Below are 20,760 nucleotides of genomic sequence, written 5' to 3'. Positions count from 1 at the left end.
ACTAACACTAGTTGTAACGACATGCACGCACACATACTGAAAAACGCGGCGAGATAAAAACAGAATGCGTCATGGCGTTGATAATAAGACTTAAAAAGTATTAATGGATACTGTGACACATGGCGCCATTTTGAAAAAAGTAATGAATAATTTATAAATGGACGTATTTATAAAAAAAAAATAACAGTCACTGAATGGTATGGCGTTAATAAGAGCTACGACGTTTTGTTGTACATGTTATGTATCATGCCTGACATGCTGTGATGAGTCAAAATAGCTTCCTCTACAAACTGTTCTTTTATACTAGTAATTGTGGGATAAATGAAAACATTTGTTTTATCCTACAAATTTAACAAAGGTGATAATTATTCATGTATTCAATAGAAAGCTGTCACAAGACAAATATCCGGAGGTTTAATCGATTTATGATACGCTAAAACGAATGGTATTATTTAAATTAGTTTCCATAAATGGTATGTAATCTACATAATCCCATGTTAGGCGAACAAGATAAATACGAGTGTGCTTTTGACATTTCGTCCATACCCGACGTCTTCATATATCATTAAAGACTACTTGAGGCAAGTATCTGATTTTCTCTTTGTTGTGTTCTCCCTACATAAATATGTATGAAATTTGTGTACATGTACAATTTAAATTTGTGAGTCGTATTAGTTGTGCATCTGATATTGTCAGGTCTACTTTGCTACGTCATTGTTGTTTACATTTCTGACTTTTTCAAAAAATCTACGAAACAATATCCACAAATAATAGTGCCATCCGAATCTTGGATTGTCTCTTAAAGTGTTTGTTTTAAGCTGATCAATTGTGATTCTATCCACTAAATAATCTGACGTGTTGCTATTCATACGACCCTTATAGTAATCAGTGTCATCTATACACTGACTTCATTTACCTGACGTGGTGCTAGAAAACGTCCCTTAGTCACTTCCAACCACAATAACAGGCAGATGGTCGAGAGCAGCCAATCACTATGTATTATAAGGGAAAATAATTGAAGGTAGAATTCATACGGCTTATAAATAATAGTTGTTTTCTTTATTTCTCTGCTCCATTAGTCAGTTCAGTAACTAATTTAATTTATTGCTAAACACTTTTGTACTGCGCTTCATACTGGTATACGAGACATGCTAGTAAGTGCATAATATTGGAACATGCCAATCAAACTAGAAAAATCTCCCGACCACCTATTTATTTTGCATGTTTGTCTTTGCGTCATTTCTGTTTTTCTGATGAAGAGCGTTTACCCGAAACTGCTTGACCCTCGAGTTTGTTTTTCAGTAATTTTTAAGTTAATTTATCCAACCTGTCTGAGCATCTTCCCTTTGCTTTTCTGCAGAACGACATTTTTGTGAGTCATTTATTTTCTGTCGACGGTGTCTTTTCTGTCTTATTTTTCGTCAATGTTTGACCTTTTCGAATTGTTTACACCAGTTAAATAACGAATCTGAATACAACCTTTATCAAAAGGAAATAACTAATATACAATGTTAATTTTCAGTTCAAAGATGTCGAAATACGTTGTCTTCTATAGCACAGCGTGCATCTTTATGAGCGTTACCATGACATTGAGTAATGGAAACAAAGTAAGTATTTACTTATTTGTATTTTTGAATACAATTAAGTTGCCAACAGCATACGATTGCTAGTTACTTGTACTTCGAACTTAGTTTTGTGTGCTGTAATGTATGCGTGCCCGTAACATGGGCGGATTTAGAGGGGGCCGATGGGCCGCGGCCCCTCCTATTTTTAACAACCAACAGGGCTTCGCGCCATCGGCGCTCGCGAACTTTGTCTTCGGCCAACTTATCGGCCCCAGAATTCTAGATCCGCTCTGCGTAATGAGCATATATAGTCTACAATTAATGAATTGCCAATGCCAGTAAATAAATCTAAAGAATAATATTTTTGTTCTCATAGTTTCGATCTTGTTGGAATTACCTACACATGCGACTGTGCTTTCTTTTGATACATTGAACATAGCACGCTCAATTCAAGCATTAGTACTTACATATTTAATTACCTCGTAGATTGAACTACCAGCGGAGCTGCAAGGTAAAGATACTTTTGAAGGTGATATGAAGTTAACGGCGGACCAATTTACTAAAATTGAGGAACGGATAGAAGCACAGAAACACAGAATAGAAACAAGAAAAGCCTATGCTATTTTGTCTACACGTTGGGAAGATGCCATTGTGCCTTATAGAATCGAGCCTGAAAGTAGGTGTATTGTACTAGTTCTATGTGGGTGATATATATACATACATACCTACCTTGTACGCAAAATAACAATAGACTTTGGGGTTGTTTTTTGAATAACAACCTCCAACTCGGGCGATATTTGAAGGGAATGGGCGATATTATAGACCTGCCATACTCTCGGCATGATATCGGAAATAACATTCGACTTCGTCCCGTGTCATTTCCGATGTCATGCCTCGAAATGACACTCCGTTGGTACGGTCGTGATATCATCCCGTGGCAAAGCCGAGAAATGATATCACGACCTACCTCCGAACAGGTTAAACGTTTGTTGCACATTTATTGGTTTCAATCAAATATTATGTTTACACATTATACTGCTATAATTGATCAGATATTTCCGGTAATAGTAAACACGCAATTGTTGTAAACAATTCAAGCTCCAGCGTCTTCGGTGTTTAGTTCATGGATTCCAACATCCGCAGGAGATGACGTATCGGAAAATTCATCAAGATCGACGTTTACTTGCTTGGAGGTTGTAGCAGCTGCGGTACCATTCAAAATATCGCTTACTTTCTTCTCCTGGTCCTGTGTTGTGCGTTTATAACTGCGAACACCTGTAGATTAAAAAAAAAAACATTGTCAAGATAATTTAAATTTAATTAAGTTTTTCATGTGATTATGCATTCATTTAAAATTCTTTGAAAAATCAACCAGTAAAAACGTGCTTCGCTACTTTTTTTAGTTAAGTTAGTTTACAGTGATAGCAATATATTAATACTGTTCTAGTTTGGTTACCTTCTATTGAGCGGTGTCCTGTTCGTTATGAATTGCTCATCAACACCATGCTCATAAAGATTGGTCGCACCTGTAGCAGGTAGACTATGGTTTGTAAAGTTTCCAACGATTCCAGCAGATCGGCATAAATCTGGCACCACGAGTTGAATAAAATTGTGACCCATCGGCTTCTTAGTAAACCGATTCTTCGTATTTACGCCGGGGTTGCAGGTAGAATGCTTTTTGTTTTCCCTCGGGTGGGCAGAGTGATGTATACTTGTACATTCTAATATGGCATTGTTGGAGTTTTTCAGCATTTGCATAATGCATTACCTCCTTTCGTCTTACTCTGCAATGCCTTAGACCACCTTGGTTGCTTTTCGACGCGTCTTCCACATATTTCAAATGAGGTGTTTCACCTGGTGACTCGTGTATAGTGATTCGGGGTGGGTCAAAACGTAGAGCTCGATGTTCCATTCCGCTTCTGAGGGCAAAGTGTTTGCTATTTAGAAATACCATAGTGCGAACAAAAACCCGGGAGAATAGCAGCTTCATTTTCCACAGTAACGCGGTTTGGTCTTTGGTAATTATCTCAGCTTGTTTTGTTTTTGATCCCAACCCCAAACTGGACAATCTTTTCATTTCTGGATCGAGCACTTGAGCACACATGCTTTATCACTTAGAACACTTAGAGGCGTTTGCAGCTCAGAACAACACGAGCTTTGCAAACCCATGATCAAAGATAACAATTTAAAATGTTCACCTTTTCATCAGTAGTTAATTCCAGTCGGGTGTTATTTCGTACCATCGCCCATTCATTAAAAGTACGCAGAGCCCACATGTTACGTCGCCTTGTGTTTTTTGGTATTGAATCCTTAGTGACGGCCCGTACAGCAGAATCCGACACTGGGTCGCAAAACCGTCTACTCTGGATTTCCTGCAATGTGATAAAACAAGTTGCATGTAAAGTCATATTTGCTTTTTTTAATACAAGAATATGATAAACCAGTGAATTGTAGTCACTGAAGTGAGAAACTGAAATACTTACTTGTGGAACAGTACCCGGTTCAATATCGACATTATCAAACCCGAGTTGATTCAAATATTCAGCTGCCTCAGTTGCTTCTATTAGTTCATCGTCGGAAACGTCCGAGAAAGTGGGATATCTTCCATCTCTCCACGATTCGCGTCAATGAGAACTGTGGAAAGTTGGCCATGTGTGATTTTGCATTTATACGCACATTCAGCCGATATTACGTAGCCTATCAAACAACTTCAATAGTGTGAATACCAATGTCCGTGGCTTGATTGGTTGTATAAAACTAAGATGCATCCAGGTGCGGATGACGAATTCCACAAATTCGGCGTATCAATGGGGGGGGGGGACTAAATCATTTTAAAACTCAGTGCTGATATCGCCCACTTGCTTCATTACAAAATATTTTGGAAGGTTCTATTATGTCGTAAGGGATATTTCTCTATAACAGAGGGACATCCTCTGGTTGTGTATGTTTGATATCGCATTCCTACCTCGACGACATCCATAATATCGACCTCCGCCTTCGGTCGATATTATGAATATTGCCTCGGCAGTCATGCGATATCTCACACACACCTTCAATGTATACTCAATATTCGGTCTTCACGTTTCGTCACTATATTACAGGCCAGGGTGACACTGCTGTAATACTGTCAGCAATTGCCCACTGGGAGAGCAAAACCTGTATTAGATTCCCGCAATACGATCCCGCTGAGCACACGTCATTCATAAGCTTCACAAAACAGGACGGGTAAGTTATTAACTAAGATATTATTCGATCTTCTACTGTGACAAATTCATTTGTACAAACAAATAATATAATTGCAGCTTCCATTAGAATACTTAATGTTTTATCAGTTGGTAAGCTGCCTGTCACTAGTACTGCTACTGACACATTGCCCCACACTGTTTTTGTAACGTGCGCCATTCATGTATTAACAAATGAACTGCCTTTTATTTGAGTTATTTGTTCTGTACTGACAAGCGTTGTAAAGCAACATGCTTTCTACTTTTAAGTGATAGAACAATACAATTATTGGCAGACTCAAATCAGCGGCCTTGTACGCATTCGTGTGGTCGAGGTAAATGTTATACATGCCCATTTGTTCTGTGTTGTCCGACCATGAAAGGCCCTTTAAAAACTATACACATTAAAGATTCGTTTACATGTACGTCATCCAACATAATTTACTGTAAGGTAAAGGTGTAATATGCTGTATTTGAGTGAGACTAAAAGACGATTGGGTGATCGTTTTGTTCTGTTTTGTTTGCGTACTGTCAAAGTCAACAAGATTTAAGCATTTTTGTACACCCCCATGATGGTGTATCTGATATTACTGTTACTGGTATTTTACATCTAAATGGCGGGGATTCCTCTCGGCTCAGGTGGGAGCAATCATTAGTATTCAAAATTGGCACACTCAGTCCAGATGGCATTAATTGTCAATTCACCTCATTTCCTTTGCCTTGATTGGCTCCTTATTGTGTTTGTATAGTGAGGTGTTTTTCTGTCTTATGTCCCCTTGCTGAGGAAGGGTTGAACCCGAAAAGTTCTGTTTTTTATTCTCCATATTAGTGTTTTTTTTCATTCCCCGCTGGTCGGTTTTATTGTTCTGCTTTTTCAGCACTATAGCAGATTTTACTGATTCTTGTTAGTATAGACTATTGCAAGCTTCTACCAAAGATAAATTACCACATTATGTCAGCCACATTATGGCCATATATTTGGAATACATTAAATGATTCAAACAAACGCAACATTTTTGTCTCAAATAAAGCATTCTATCGTCACCCAGTTACATAAAGCCGAGTTTTGTGATCAATAGACGACTGACTACTTGGAACCTGCATGTCGATACATTGTTATACTTCTTGTAATAATTCATAAATTTATGTATTTAATATGATAGATGTTGGTCGTATATTGGGAAGGTCTTTACTGGAGCACAGGAAATTTCCATTGGAATCGGATGCGAACACGTAAGTCCATGCATATTCGGTAGCACTGTGTTGAAGCTGTCACATTTAATACAAATGCGCGAATTAGGCTGAATAAATCGAACTTATTTAGTTATATGCCGTATCATTATACATCTGTCACCTTAACGCCATAAGTTACAGCGTGCCGTAATTTTGAGATATTGCAATGGGTATTTTCATCCTACCATATTAGGGAACGCGAATTCCAAATATGAAACGATTACGCGCGTAATAATAAAAACAAACATGGCTGCCCCAGGGTTTGACCGGACCCCGCGCAAAGAATTTCGCTAAATATTTTCTAAAAGTTTTGGATTTCGGCATTCCCATGATGTATTCATGGGAGGAAAAATGTATAATAATAAGGTTATTACGAAGATACTGCAAAGTATGCACTCAGGTAGTACGTGGTCGGTACTGTCTTCGTACATGCTTTGCAGTATCCTCGTAATAACCTCATATTATTCCAAAGTATATTTATTGTTTAAAGAGAAAAAGAACAAGTGAAAGAATGAAATAATGCTTTGTGCGCATGTAAGACAAGTCTTCAGAAAAGATGATATATTTTGTGTTTGAAAATGCAATATTCATAATTACCCGGTAATCGTATTCTTGTCAAATAAACAAGAGACAGTGCGAGACAAACGCAACATTTCTGCTACAACAAAAATCTATTTTTTTGTTCCTTCAGTTGGGTACTATTGCACACGAAATAGGACATGCAATAGGGTTCTTTCACGAGCAAAGTCGCCCGGACAGGGATAGTTACGTTATCATAAACGAGGATAATATTATAGACGGATATGAGGATAACTTCCAAAAATACGACACTGGAACTATTGACACGCACCAAGTACCGTACGACATTGGATCTTTGATGCATTATGGAGAGAGGGTGAGTAAATTATGTGTTCCTGATTTCATATGCTATGTTTTGGAACTATATTATTCAATACACAATATATAAAGCACAAGATATCCGCCTGACTGAACTACATGTAACAGTGCTGTCTATAATCAATCAATCAATTCATTCAGTATTTCAGCAAGAATGGTCTAAATACAATAGATGCAGTTAATCCAGCTGATCAATCAAAAATGGGCCAACGTGATGGTCTTTCTGACGCTGATATTCTGTTAGCTAATTTAATGTACAAGTGTCCAGGAGGTAATTATTCATTTTCAATTGGTTATACACAGCGTATCACATAACATGTGTGTACAAATGTATCCGGCTTCAATATCTAAAAAGTAGGTCATATGACAGATGAAAATAAAATACATCATTAACATTTCTATGTTAAATAATTGTCATGTAAAATTCAGTCTAAAAATAAGATATTTGCAAAAAGTAGTTATGCTGTCCTCAATCATTTAAACATGTTTTTTTTCTGATACACTGAAATACATTATATATACCGACTACACATCAAATGAGATCTGCTTCATTTGACATAGTTAATGACAAGAAACAAATTCAGCCAATTATCAAACAGTATGCTCATGAGCAAACAATAGATACAGTGAAAAATATCTATGTTCAAAGGCATTTTAATGAACAATAACACATATTTGTCGGCATGTGTGCCGAAGCCGTTTGTCAATTCTATTTGTAAGGCGGAAGATCATTAAAAAATCAGAGCAGAGTTAGTTTGTCACCTTCCAATTATGCATTTGTTTTTCTTGTAGATGTCTTATATTTTAAATTGAATTTTTTTTATTTTCAACTGTTCCATTATCATTCTTTCCATAGTATCAGGTGATCCCCACATGAAAACATTTGATGGACGTCCATATACTTTCCAAGGTGTATGCTGGTATACTCTATTCAAAGACTGTTTCTATCATAAACCTGATTTTGAAGTCGCCGTCAAGTTTGAGCCAAGGGGTGACAGTACCACTGATCATTTCAGAACAAGAGCAGTTGCCTTCAACGTTTCGGTCGGGATGGAGTATGCTAATGTTAATGGACTGGACGTGATAACAGTAAGTTACAGTAACGTGTCATTGCATCGTTTAGATCATTTGCATATTATTATTTATTAAGGATTATATTCTAACATACATTGTATTATCGCAGGGGAATAAAGGGCACGACACCGCCGCTAGATCAATCCGTGTTCAAAAGGAACAGAACGTGGTTATATTAGAATTTACATCCAATAATACAACATTTACCTTGGAATGGGCTCTGAGGAAACACGCCTTAAAAGTAAATGTACAAGGTGCTACATACAATGGACGACTATGTGGTTTGATGGGTAACGCCGATGGTGACACACGTAATGACTTTCAGACACCTGATGGTAATGTTGTACTTGACGCTGCTGAGTTCGGAGAAAGCTGGGAAGTAAAAGGCCAAACGTTAGTTCATTTTAAATCGAGTTCGCTTTTCAGACTGTTGTTTTATTAACGTGTGGTCCAGCAAAATCTTTTACTGTTAGAAAGGTGTTATATGCACCATCATAACATGTCACATAAAAATGTATGCACAGGATTCTTCAAATAACCCCTTTACTAGACATTGAAAAGACGATTTCGAACCATTTGGAAATTGACAATTATGACATGACAATTATGGCTAAACTAGGCTGATTATTTAACTTATTTAGAATATATCCTCTGCATTGTTTGAAATATTAGGAATACACGAAAAATCTTACTAAAAGTGTTATTCAAACAGAATATTTTTGTTGCTAATTGTTGTATCAAAAGAACGGCCATTGCTAACCATGACACCATTTTATCTTAGTGAAAAGGAACAAGTTAAAACTAAATCGGATAACATTTTGTGTTTTTTCAATGTATTTAACAGATGTGAGTGAAAAGTTTATCAAGCCAGAAGATTGGAACATGTTTATTTGCAGGAAAGACTAGCACCGAAATATGGATAGATTCTCAGCAATATAACCTAAAGCATATGTTGCAAGATTTGTAAATATATTAGTGGGTATGATATAACAGTGTGTTGGTATTATTTTGGGTATATTAAACTTATGGTACATATATATATAATTAGTAAAATAAAGAAATGCTAATGAATGTTGTCTTCATTATTCCATGCAATAAACCGGTCTAATGTGTACAAGACCTGAAATAGGACTTCAACATCTTGGAACGCTGACAAATTGCACCTCATGAGAAAAAGACTAAATAAACTTTTGATTTCCTGTCAGTTTGTAATTTTACAGGTGTTATATAAAGCTGTAACAATCACATTATCTTTGTTAGACAATAGTAAGTACAAACATCTGTCTTCTTAAACTTTGCTGAAACACAACCATGCAGTCGAATGTATCTACTTTCAACATTCAATAAATAGGAATTGCTGATTGAATGAGATATCACAGGAGGACGCTAATAAGTCGCAGAGATTTCTATACAGATGGAACGTACATTTTTTACACGTTATGCAGACACACCAGTAGATTTTATCACACAAAAATAGCATTCGTTAGACTACATACTTTACAATGGCCGCCGTAAGATAACAGTGAATTCTGCATATCTCGTTAGTAACAGCGCCATCGACGTTTCGACAGGCTTCACATGTGTAATTGTAAATATCAGTCACTGGACAAGGCAGTGTGTAGTACATAACAAAGTGTGGGCATTTGAAGATGCACTATGAAAGGTTTGCAATATTGTTGTTCGATATTGCATACTGTAGACCAAATCATAATAGGAGTTTGCGGACACATCAAAGTATTCATTAAATTAACAATTAAAACCACTAATACGCATGTGCAAAGATTCGAATAGTACATACCAAAACGACCAGTGTAGTGCAAATACTGAGATACGTGCTACAAGAACAACGTTTGCAGGACATAATAAATAAAAATCCAATGTATCAACATACAGTATCAAATAGCACTACTAGAAATTTACAATAACATCATTGAAAAAACAAAAATCTACAAATAATTCGCACAGTTTTAACACCCCCTGGAGTTTATAATGGCTAATCGTGCAATTCCTGTCAAAATCTTGTAAATCAAGACAATGGACACACCTCTGGTATAACGAAAGTGCATTTACTGCCAATAGAGCATATACAGTATTGTAGTATTGGACTACATAGTGTTTACCAATATATTACAAGTAAAACTTGAAATGGCATGAAAAGTGGGTATAAAAATGAAAGAATTTGCAATATACTAAAACTCGCTGACTAACTCAATTTAAGACAAATAAAAACAAACCAAGTGATAAGTCGCCTCACCCCAAATTGATTTCCCTGGTTCCATAGGACCGCACTGCATTGGTTAACCGGTTATACATTAATGGTACATAACACAAAAGGTGGATGTACAAAGTTTTATTGCCGTTCCATGTAAGGTCGAGCAGATGGTAGTCTGATGACTTGCTGAGGTCGCGTTTGTATAGTAGACATCCAGACGCGAGTGTATGAATGTTGTATGAATGATCCAACATATAGCCAACAGTAGAATATCCCAGCTTATATTCAACCCCAATGTAATTGTCCCCTGGAATTCCGACGTTGATTTAGTATCCTTCCGGGAAACTAAACTCCATGACCACATGACTGGATGCTAAGTGATTAGCAGCCAAGATAATGACAAAACTTAAGATTCAATGGATGCGCCGAGCAATTGCCCTGATTCTAAGAAACTGGGCATGTTATCTGCAATATGTAATACCGATGTACGATTCGTTGGGTGCGAGTTAGGGAGAATATCGCATGAGTAGTTGATGGGCCAACCAAATTCCAAAATGTAGATGTCAAAATAATCACGCAGAAAAAATGTTCAAACCGGAAATAATGGGATTCGACAACTGTGAAAATTATAAATACCCGCATTTGTGATGTAATGATGTGACTTATTGCAATCATTGTTAATGTGGTCTGGCGGCACAGCGTTCAAACTTGACTCATTGATGACTGACGTGCTGATGTTCTTGGTGGCCGATTTACTGCCTTGGCACTTGTCGTGTGAGAAAGTGTTGGGTCAATGATAAGGCAAGTGTAGGCATTCAGCGTTTGTGGCACTGCGTTCATGCTTGATGTTGATGTAGACAGTTGTTATTCTTGAGGAAAACTGTGGTGCTGAGCTCGGTAATGGTGTAATAAATTAATTTTGTTTAATTTGCTATTGCTGTGTTCCTAGTGCAGGTCGCCCCCTAGAGTTCATTTTATATTTATCTCGTGTTTTCTTGTACAGCGCCCCCAGCGGGCTTGTTCAACATCAGTCAGCCATTTTGCAGTTTAGTTCTCGTCAGCAATAATTCCGATTTTTCACAACATAATTATCCTCCAATGTCTCAACGTCCAAAAAGAGTCTGCAAGACTTGTCAAATTCCACTCGCGCAACACATCGGGCCCTCAGGAAGAAATTGCAGGCAAAACGCAGGTAATTCTTTCATTTATCAACATGGCAAGTTACTCGAACAAGTCACGTGATACCCACGACGCCACACCAGCTACTCGTCCCAAAGAGCCAATTCTTTCCCAGACTCGGAAACCTAATAAGTAGTTTGAAAGAGGAATCTTTTGACTCAGACCTAGATCAACATGCTATGCTACAGACCATCAGATTGGAAAACGACAAGTTACAGTTAGAAATAGAGCTAAATGCTGAAAAAAGCAGCAGGGATCAAGAGCGGAGACGGAAATTTCACTATAGATGATCTTAGACGAGATAAGAAAACTAAAAAGCTTGTCAAGAAAACCAAGAAAAAGCTATTGACAGTGAACTCTGATTCAAGCACAAGCACCAGGTCAGACGAAGCGGAGTACGTACTTCACAGCCAAACATCAAATCTATGCAGGTATGAGTCTTCATTATAAAATGTTCCGTCCCAAAAATAAGCAACGAAAGCCGAAATCGGGTTCTGCAACCCATCTGAGCTGGGGCTGTTTCCTTTGACGTGTTTGTCGTGCGTTTCTGACTGAAATAAAAAAAAAACAATCGCTGTCGATTAAACGAGCAACTACCGCACGATAGTTCTGAAATTGATTATATGCATTCGTAATATACAATATCAAGTTACCGAGTGTTACGGAGTTCGGATTTGAAACCCCATCTCCGCAATACCATTTACATCAATGAAATTAATTGACAAGTTTATACAAGCAATGACAATGTTCGGAATTGCTTTACCCATAACACAGTGTCTTACATGTCAAAACTCCAAGATTAGTAAAAATTGAGTGTCGGAATATAATATAACACAGATGTTAAATTACAAATATATCTTTAAAGTACAAGTAAGGAACACTCTCTTTATACTGATGTAATCTGGAGAAACTCGGAGACGTATTCGATGTATTTTTTACCACATCTTCGACACTGATTTTAAAATGTTTTAATACGATTGGACTTAGCATTGGTATCCCAATACATGCCACGTAAATGCCTTGTGCGACTAGGCAAGGTTTCGATAGGAAAATAATGATCTGGAAAAAATATATTAAGAGGCGTTAGTCGTCGCGTCACGCATGCGCGAGATATATGGGTCTCATATAAACAAAGATGGCGACTTTGACCGTTGCGCCTTAAAAAAGCTGCCATGTATTATGGACTGATGCAGAACGGGAAAACGATGGCCCCGAAATAATGACGAATGAAGACCACATACCCCAAGACTGAATAATCATTTCACGCCTAAGTGTACAATCATGAATGATTGAAAGGGCCCCTTTCACTTTTTAAAAAAAATTACATAACCCAGACAGGGGTGGATTTGGTTAATGCCACAACTGCGTTTACGTCAACATGGCTAGCAATATCGTCACTCCACAGTGACCAACTACATCTGAATTCCTTGAATCAATTGACCCAGGATTGATGAAATACCTGGATGATATTTACGTCTTGATTTCAACAATGTGAAGTGCTTGAAGTATTTGAATCGTCTTTGCTACAGGGTCGAGAAGAGGACGCGGACGACTTTTTGATTCATTCCAGTAGACATAGCCAGTTTAAAACTCATTGAGTGAATTGAAGAAAGAGATAGAGATTATGGGAGCTGACATTTTTACAGTTACATCATAAAGAGCTCACCACCAAATATTGTCATCAATACATGGGTTATTGAGCAATCGGCTGTTCTAGCAATCGTTGTATATTGGCATAGCAATGCGGGTATATTAATGCACAAAAAAACGGAGATAACAAAAATCAACAGTAACATTGCAAAGTTATTCTCAGCTAAAAGGAAAGGAAACGACTTTAGATGTCAAAAAATAATCGTATGAATCGTCACCGTCAACATGTGGTGACCAAATTCATGCAGCCCCTATCCGAACAAACTAAAAAAATAGTTATTTCAAACTGGAAACGGAAGGTTGACACACATATCAGTGTTCTGAGCATAGATAATCTATCGTGGACAAACATTTCAAGGGGAAAATGGCTTCAAAGTTAGAGTGTCATCTTTCAGTCGATCATTCAAAATTTTGACCAAGAACATAACCATGCTGCCAGAAGCATGAAAATCCTGTTAAATAAACGCTTGGAAAATAACTCCGACGAAATCTATCAGTGAATGCGATGTATGCTGCAGTATTATTTGGTTAGCATGACATATACAAATCACTTTAATTATATGTAACATACTGAAGTTGGTGTAATACTAATCAAAAATTCTAAATTGTTATTTATAGCTGCACGTAGCAAGAGAGGAGCAAAACTAGAAGCTCATTTCTACTGCGCTTGTATAACTCAAGTGTTGAGAGTATATATTAGTTAATCTCAATGCAGTTGAGGTATAATGGATGATTAATTGTTTTTTCATCTTTTATTCCTTATTTATTTTCAGTTTAATGTGAGCAATCAATTGAATTAAACGGAATTGCATGGTAAATGTCAAATAATCAATAAGTTAGTGTAATTTCATTCAACTGATTGTTTGTAATATTATATATACTGAGTTGTGTACATCTGTAATATTTTTCTTGATGTTCTGGATGTTGCGTCTTGTAATGCCAACAGTCAAGGTTATAAAGGCATTTCTGTCTTCTTGACAACCACTGACCAGATTGTTTGCAGAATATATATATATATGTAGTAGGCACAGGATTTTTTTCATTTGGTGGTGATATTTTCAATCCATATTTGTGTCATTTGAGATCAATAATGTGCTACAATGATTGCAGCAAATACAACGGCAGGTTTGCTTGCAGATTTGACATCACAGTACAAGTTTAGCGAGAAACGAGTTTGAATTAGACCTCATAAAAATGACATATAAAGGCTTTGGGTTACTTCTCTTGAATTTTGTTTTACTGTAGTGGCAACATTATGTCTGCATGCTCTTGGATTATAAGCAATGGCAATGTATTTATGTATTGTTCAAAATAGGTGACAATGCCTATTACAAACCTCTGGTTGTGTTTTCTTGGGTGATTTGTTAACTCCATTGCATACATCTATTTTAATATCACCAATGATATATCACAGTCTGTAGATGAACATTTTCAAACACTGATGTCGTTCTCATTGAAATTGCTCGAAAACATTTTCAGGGTATAAATGAAATTTATAACTGGTGAGAAGAAGTGTTCCTTTCAAGGATAAAAGGTTTCAGCTTTTATAAATATGAAAGCAATCAGATCAAAGCAGGAATCAGTAAATAATGTTCGGTCAACACAGGATAATTCCCAGTGATGGTAGTCTCTTTCAAAAGATTGGTATTCTAAGAAAAACTAAATATTATCATTTATGAAGTTATATACATACAATAAGTGGTTAACATAAACCTTGATTAGGCTGTCAGCTAGCTTGACTGCCTAATTCAACATATGTTGTTTTGAGAATGGTTACACAGGCTAATATCAGTAGAAGATTCAAATCCAAAGGGAATGAATATGATTATGAATATGAATTAGGTCTGGTCTTGCATCAGCTTGTGTGGCACATTTATTTATTTACTTGATCTATGAGATCGATCACAATCAAACATGGATACCATACCATACCATACCATACCATACCAATACCAGTCAAAATGTTTAAGCTTAATCACAATCTTTGAGTGAATAGGAAGGATACTGGTAAGTAGATACAATTTATATGAGTCTAATATTTCTGACGAGAAGGATTGCTCTTACCATATTCAAGTCAAATATATATATTGTTTGGAGGGGATTTGACTGTTTACTACTAAATGTTTAATCAACAAAAACACTAGGCAAACCACAGTGACAGTCTTCCAAGTTGACCCTCTTTAGTTCGGGACTGGAAGAGGTAACAGTCAGTAATTTGTTATGGTTTCGAAAATTATTCTTATTCTTTAAAAAAGTCATTACAATACAATCAAGATTCATCTTTGTAATTTTGACCTAGAAAAGTCCATGCAAATGTAGAATAGAATACGTCCAACCGAATAATTGGTTACTAACAGTTTGGACAGTAAAGTCCTGACCCTTGGATGATCATTCATGAGAATAGTTTGGAGGACTAGTAAAGAATAATGCTGAGCTGCAACCAGTGATATATAAAAGTCATTATGAGCTTCCACGACAACTGTTGCTGTATATTAAATGTATCCCAAGCAAATGTGAGTAAAATACCAGTTTGCCATAAATTCACAAAGCAGTGTAAGTGGTCTGTTTGGTTAACACTTTGTGACTGCATTCTTTTTAGACCAGACATAATAAGATATTTTACACTAGGTTGGTCTTGATCAACCTTTGACATCTACAAGGATACTAATAGAGTTGTGCTTAGTCTCATTGCCCTTGGATGATATTACCACAACAAGGAACAACTCTTGGAGGAGACATGTAATTATTTTTAAACAAAGGTGGATTGGGTTATTTGATCTAAATTCCAAAATATATAAAATGCATAAATTAAAAAGAGAGCAACTTTATATATAACTTGTTTATCGAAAATAATGCTGTTATTGATAATAATGCAAATGTGTTTCAACATTACGTCAACTAAATTAGGGGAGTCTCCTATTACCTCAACGCACGATCCATCCTGAGCTTTTCCAGCCAGTTTCTATTTTATTTATTTATTTTTTATTTCAGTTTCTATCTTTCAGGGTAACTTATACTGTATACTGTTTTGTTTGGATATTTTTGTTGCCAGGCCAACATTCTTAATTCCAGCAACTTTGTTTCCACATCATGTACTATACAGTACTAGCCATGGTAGATATCTTCAGTTAGCTTGACCTTCATCTCTGGGTTCTTTCTTCTTTTTAGTTCCATGTCCTGCTGCTTCTTGTGCAATGCGAGAATTTTTTGTTTTCGGATCATCTCACACATCTTTTTACAGAGCTCGGAATTCTTTCCAACACTCCACAATAAGATTGTTCTTCTTCAATGAGGCTAAGCTATCCAAACACTCACTGGTTATATTAGTTGAATGCATTATGTAGGCAGTGGGGAAGCAGAAGGTGGTCAAGTAGACCAAACACAAATTTGTTGTGTACTAGGGTTGATGTTGACTTGTCTGGAGATGCTGAATACAGTGAACCAGCTGGAAGTTTCTCCACCATGGCCTTCTTTATTAGTTTGGAGAATAATATAGCTAACTTCTGGTTAGCTATTATATCCAGATAGTCCACAAGATTGCTGTAGCGGCTATTCGTTCTCAGGATATGGATATTTCCTTCAATGATATGCCACAGAGTAGCAGTGTCTAACTCTAAAACTTACATCCTGAAACATATAACCTAATTCCAGGAAGCTTAAAAACAGAGCAAACTAAATCATTCCTGGGGGTGAACATTTACTGAAAAAAATGCACAATATGAGACAAATCATAATATGTGACTTGAGCTAAATAAAAGGATATCTTGACGCAATTTCTTCTATAACTAACAAAACCAACTCTTTCGTTTTTTGAAAAAAAATGCTTTAAATCAGTGTGGTAGCCACTTTTTGCATCACCAACTCGGGAGAAGGACTTGCTGACTCCATGGATTAGTTGAAATGTACCGCTTTGTCCGAGAGTAGATAATACTCCCTCTTCTCCCAAGAATGTCGATTCAAAGTTAAGGAGTGTAGATGCTGTAAGCCACAAAAGAAATTATTAAGCTTACTCTATGTCATCTGTAGAAAGCAGCTCCCATGAGGTAGTTTCCCCCAGTTTAAAGAAAAACATCAACACTGCCCTGTCAGACATAATGTTTTAGATTTTGGTAAGAAGCTGTTTTCCAGGATTGGTGGCACTGATGTCCTGCAGATTCTCATTTAAGAAATCAAGTACTAATAACAGATTTATTCAGCATCTCCCTCAAACCTATCACACACAGTCCTCTACCTTCTGTCGAATTCAGAGTTGGTGAATACATAAAGTGACGGCCATGGTTAATAACAACCAAATTGAAAAAACAAACAACCAAAAAACAGGTGGTGATTATCTTAACAATTCGAAAGAAATACACTTACGAGTTCCTCTGCCCTTTGAACTTCAACCGTTCTCTCTCTGCAAAGGGTGGGCAGATTTTGTTGACTATCATCACTGTCTGTCAACACAGTGATGAAGCCCCTTTTACTGAAATGTGTCTATACATTCTCCTCTCAGACTAACCGTGCGTTATAATAGCACTGTTTATGATGGGAACATTATGAGATGTTTTAATACCTGCACTTATATTAGAATTATGTTATATATGTGGAGTGATTGACCAACAAACAATAAATGGCTCGGTAACCAAATACATGTAATGAATTGAATACATTTGACCACTCGCCCCCAAAAATGTTAGCACATACACCAGTGCTTAATAAATGTGAATAATGATTGACTAATTCCGATATGCACATTAATCATTAAATTTATTAATTAATCTAATATAATTTCTCATAATTAGGAAATTTTTAGGTTGTGGTTTAACTTAAAAGTGATTTGTATTAAATTTTGAGGTAGGTACATTTATTCTTTAAAGTCATTCCCAAAGAAATTAATGCAAATAATTTTCTTCACCAATATGTGACAGAAAGTACGTATCTACAAAGATTTCAGTCTTGTATTTGTATAGTTGGTCTTTGTTAAGAACAACCACTAATGTATGTACACAATGTATACATTTGTTTAGTTGAGTTTATTATTTACGCCATTTCTTCAGCCCATTTTTACACAGCACTATCCAAAGCTACTACAAGCATGTTGACTTGATTTTAGTTGGGTAGATCAGATCTCATATTTCGTATATAGGCAATCGAGGTCACCACTAACAAATATGCATAGCTTAGACCAAAGTATATTGATTTTTCATCCGCGATCACACTTTCTACAAACTTGCTATGTTGTTTATTCAAGTATGGTTAACTTATTACATGACTTAATAGAACATTCTAATAATTAGGGTCAAAATTACAAAACAAGAACATGAATTCCCGAGAAATGGCTGCTTTTTTCAGGTCACTTTCCAAATCTTGAAGAAGAGCGCATGAAGTGCCTGTCAGCTTTGGTTACTAACAAGGGTTGGTAAAAGCATCTGGAGATTTGAATTATGCATTTCTCCCATCGTTTGATGCAGCTCTGGACACCGTTTTTGTAGAACACCCCAGGTTGGTCCCTCAACCACATCGTAACTTCAGAAATCAAGGCTGCATCATCTGGAAAATGCTTTCCTTTCAAAAACAACTTCATGGCTGGGAAGAGATGAAAGTCAGAGGGTGCAAGGTCAGGAGAGTAAGGGGAATGGGGAGGATTTGGGCATTTTACGGTTGGGGGCGTTGTATGCTACGTCTTCACAGAACTGATACTCAAAATTAGAACGGTAAATTCCATGGTCAAAACAGTCCGTGAAGGTATTGTGACATCTTGTGTTTATGATTTGGGGACAGATTCAGAAAGGAAACTGAGTTTATTTGGTATCTTTTCACGTCGCAACCTCGTCCATAGTCAGACTCAGTGGTCGTAATTTATTCCTGGCTTTTGTTCCGTGAGACAATCCACACTTACTTGATGCCAAGGTAGTGATTACGCAACACTCGTCTTGTTTGTAAACATGCCTCAGTGCCAAGACTGCCTCAAGAAAAGAGGAGCTAAACTCACGCAAGGTGACCTCTTACTGTGCTCACAATGTGAAGTCAAGCGATTCCCGAAATCTCAACAAAATACCAGTCCCACTAAACAGGCCACTGATCTCGATAGTATAATGGAAAACCTCGCTACTATGAGTTATGATATAGCTGATGTTAAAAAGTTGCAAAATGATGTAACGGCTTCAATGAAGTTCATGAGCCAGCAATATGAAGACCTGCGAAATAAAGTTAAAGTGCTAACCGAAACCAACAAGCAGCTTAAAAAAGATAATGATGATTTGACACATCATATGCTGTAGCTTGAAAGAGAAGCTGTTGACCTAAACCAGTACCATTGGTGAGTGAATCTCGAGATATCTGGAATCCCTGAACAAGAAGACGAACCTGAAGACACAGACAGGATAGCTCTCAATGTTCTACAGAAAATAGAACCGGACAATACTGTCAATGACATTGATATAACACACTGTATAGGTATCAGACAAACTACAACAACTCAACACAATGATAACAGAACACCTCGTCCACGCTCAATCATAGTTCGCTTCACAACAAGACGTCGTTGTAATACCATATATGAGAATCGCCGTAAATTAAAGGATATTACCGTCAGAGATATTGGATATAAAAATAATACCAAAATATTTATTAATAAAAACCTCACTACATCTGGCCGAGCTCTCCTGTCAAAGGCAAACTATGCAAGAAAAAGAGCAAGCTTCAAATTTCTCTGGACTTATAATGGTCGGATTTTTGTGAAGAAATCACCATCACACAATGAGATTGCCATCAACCATGAAGATGATATAGATAAAATTCGGTAATCTTAAGTACACATGTCTCTTAATTATCTTTTTATTATTATTTTTTTCTTTTCATGGTAGACGACTCTACCCTCCATAAATTTCAGTGCATGTCCTACTCCCTACATGATTTCAATTTAGAGTTTTCTCAGCCACCACTACGTGCCCTTTCTGTAATTCATCTTAATATTAGGTCCTTGAATAAAAATATTGACCAGCTAAAGTTACTCTGTGAAGATACATTGTCACCCAAATTTCATATCATTGCTCTATCCGAAACCTGGCATATCAGTGACTCTCCTTACTTCAATATAAAAAAATTATAACCTTGTTAAGAAAAGTCGTACAGGTGGTGCACCTGGTGGTGGCGTCGCTGCTTACATCCATAATTCCATTAACTACATGTTGGCAGACCCAATCAATATACCACATTCAGAATCGCTATGGATTCACTTACATTTGACAACTGGTAATTTCAATATGGGTATCATTTACTGGAAACCTGGCACTGCTGTTGACGAATTTAACCTTGGTCTAGAAGATTATCTTTCCAATGTAAAAGCAACTGAATCAAATTATATGCTCGTTGGAGACTTCAATATAAATAGTTGTAATGAAGACTCTACACTTGTGCAAGATTTTATGAATAACATGGCGACTCTTCAATGTTCAAACTAGGTGTACTCATTATTCTTCCACTACCATTGATCATATTTATGCAAATATTTTGTTCATTGTGGTACAATTCTACTTGATATAACCAATCATTTTCCAACAATTGCCTTTATTGAAAATTCAAATGCTATGTTTGCGAGTCATGGTGTAAGTCTTGCCAGAACCTTTTCCAGTTAAATGTTGATCAGTTTCATCATATTCTTAGTAATACAGACTGGTCAAAAGTATTATCTTCTTCTGATGTCAATGTGGCCTATGATAACTTCGTCACCTCCTTTAACACTGTA

General features: G+C 36.7%; 1 protein-coding gene across 1 annotated transcript; it reads left to right on the top strand.

Moving 5' to 3' along the window:
- Positions 1-492: 492 nt before the first annotated feature.
- On the top strand, positions 493-9,061 carry LOC100373515 (protein SpAN-like). The gene is made up of 10 exons (XM_006816758.2): positions 493-581; positions 1,523-1,607; positions 2,052-2,241; positions 4,667-4,790; positions 5,950-6,019; positions 6,711-6,914; positions 7,058-7,187; positions 7,773-8,005; positions 8,100-8,383; positions 8,835-9,061. The coding sequence occupies exons 2-10, from the start codon at positions 1,530-1,532 to the stop codon at positions 8,842-8,844; spliced, it is 1,323 nt and encodes a 440-aa protein (XP_006816821.1). The 5' UTR covers positions 493-581; positions 1,523-1,529; the 3' UTR covers positions 8,845-9,061.
- Positions 9,062-20,760: the final 11,699 nt, after the last annotated feature.

Source organism: Saccoglossus kowalevskii, chromosome 8 (assembly GCF_978046115.1).
Source record: "Saccoglossus kowalevskii chromosome 8, keSacKowa6.1, whole genome shotgun sequence".
Classification (NCBI taxonomy): domain Eukaryota; kingdom Metazoa; phylum Hemichordata; class Enteropneusta; family Harrimaniidae; genus Saccoglossus; species Saccoglossus kowalevskii.
This window is presented reverse-complemented; position numbering and strand designations above follow the sequence as displayed.

Coding starts and splice junctions, on each gene's coding strand:
- LOC100373515 (XM_006816758.2), top strand. CDS start 1,530: ATGTCGAAATACGTTGTCTTCTATAGCACAGCGTGCATCTTTATGAGC. Junction 1,608..2,051: donor CATTGAGTAATGGAAACAAA/GTAAGTATTTAC, acceptor ATTACCTCGTAG/ATTGAACTACCAGCGGAGCT. Junction 4,791..5,949: donor AGCTTCACAAAACAGGACGG/GTAAGTTATTAA, acceptor TTAATATGATAG/ATGTTGGTCGTATATTGGGA.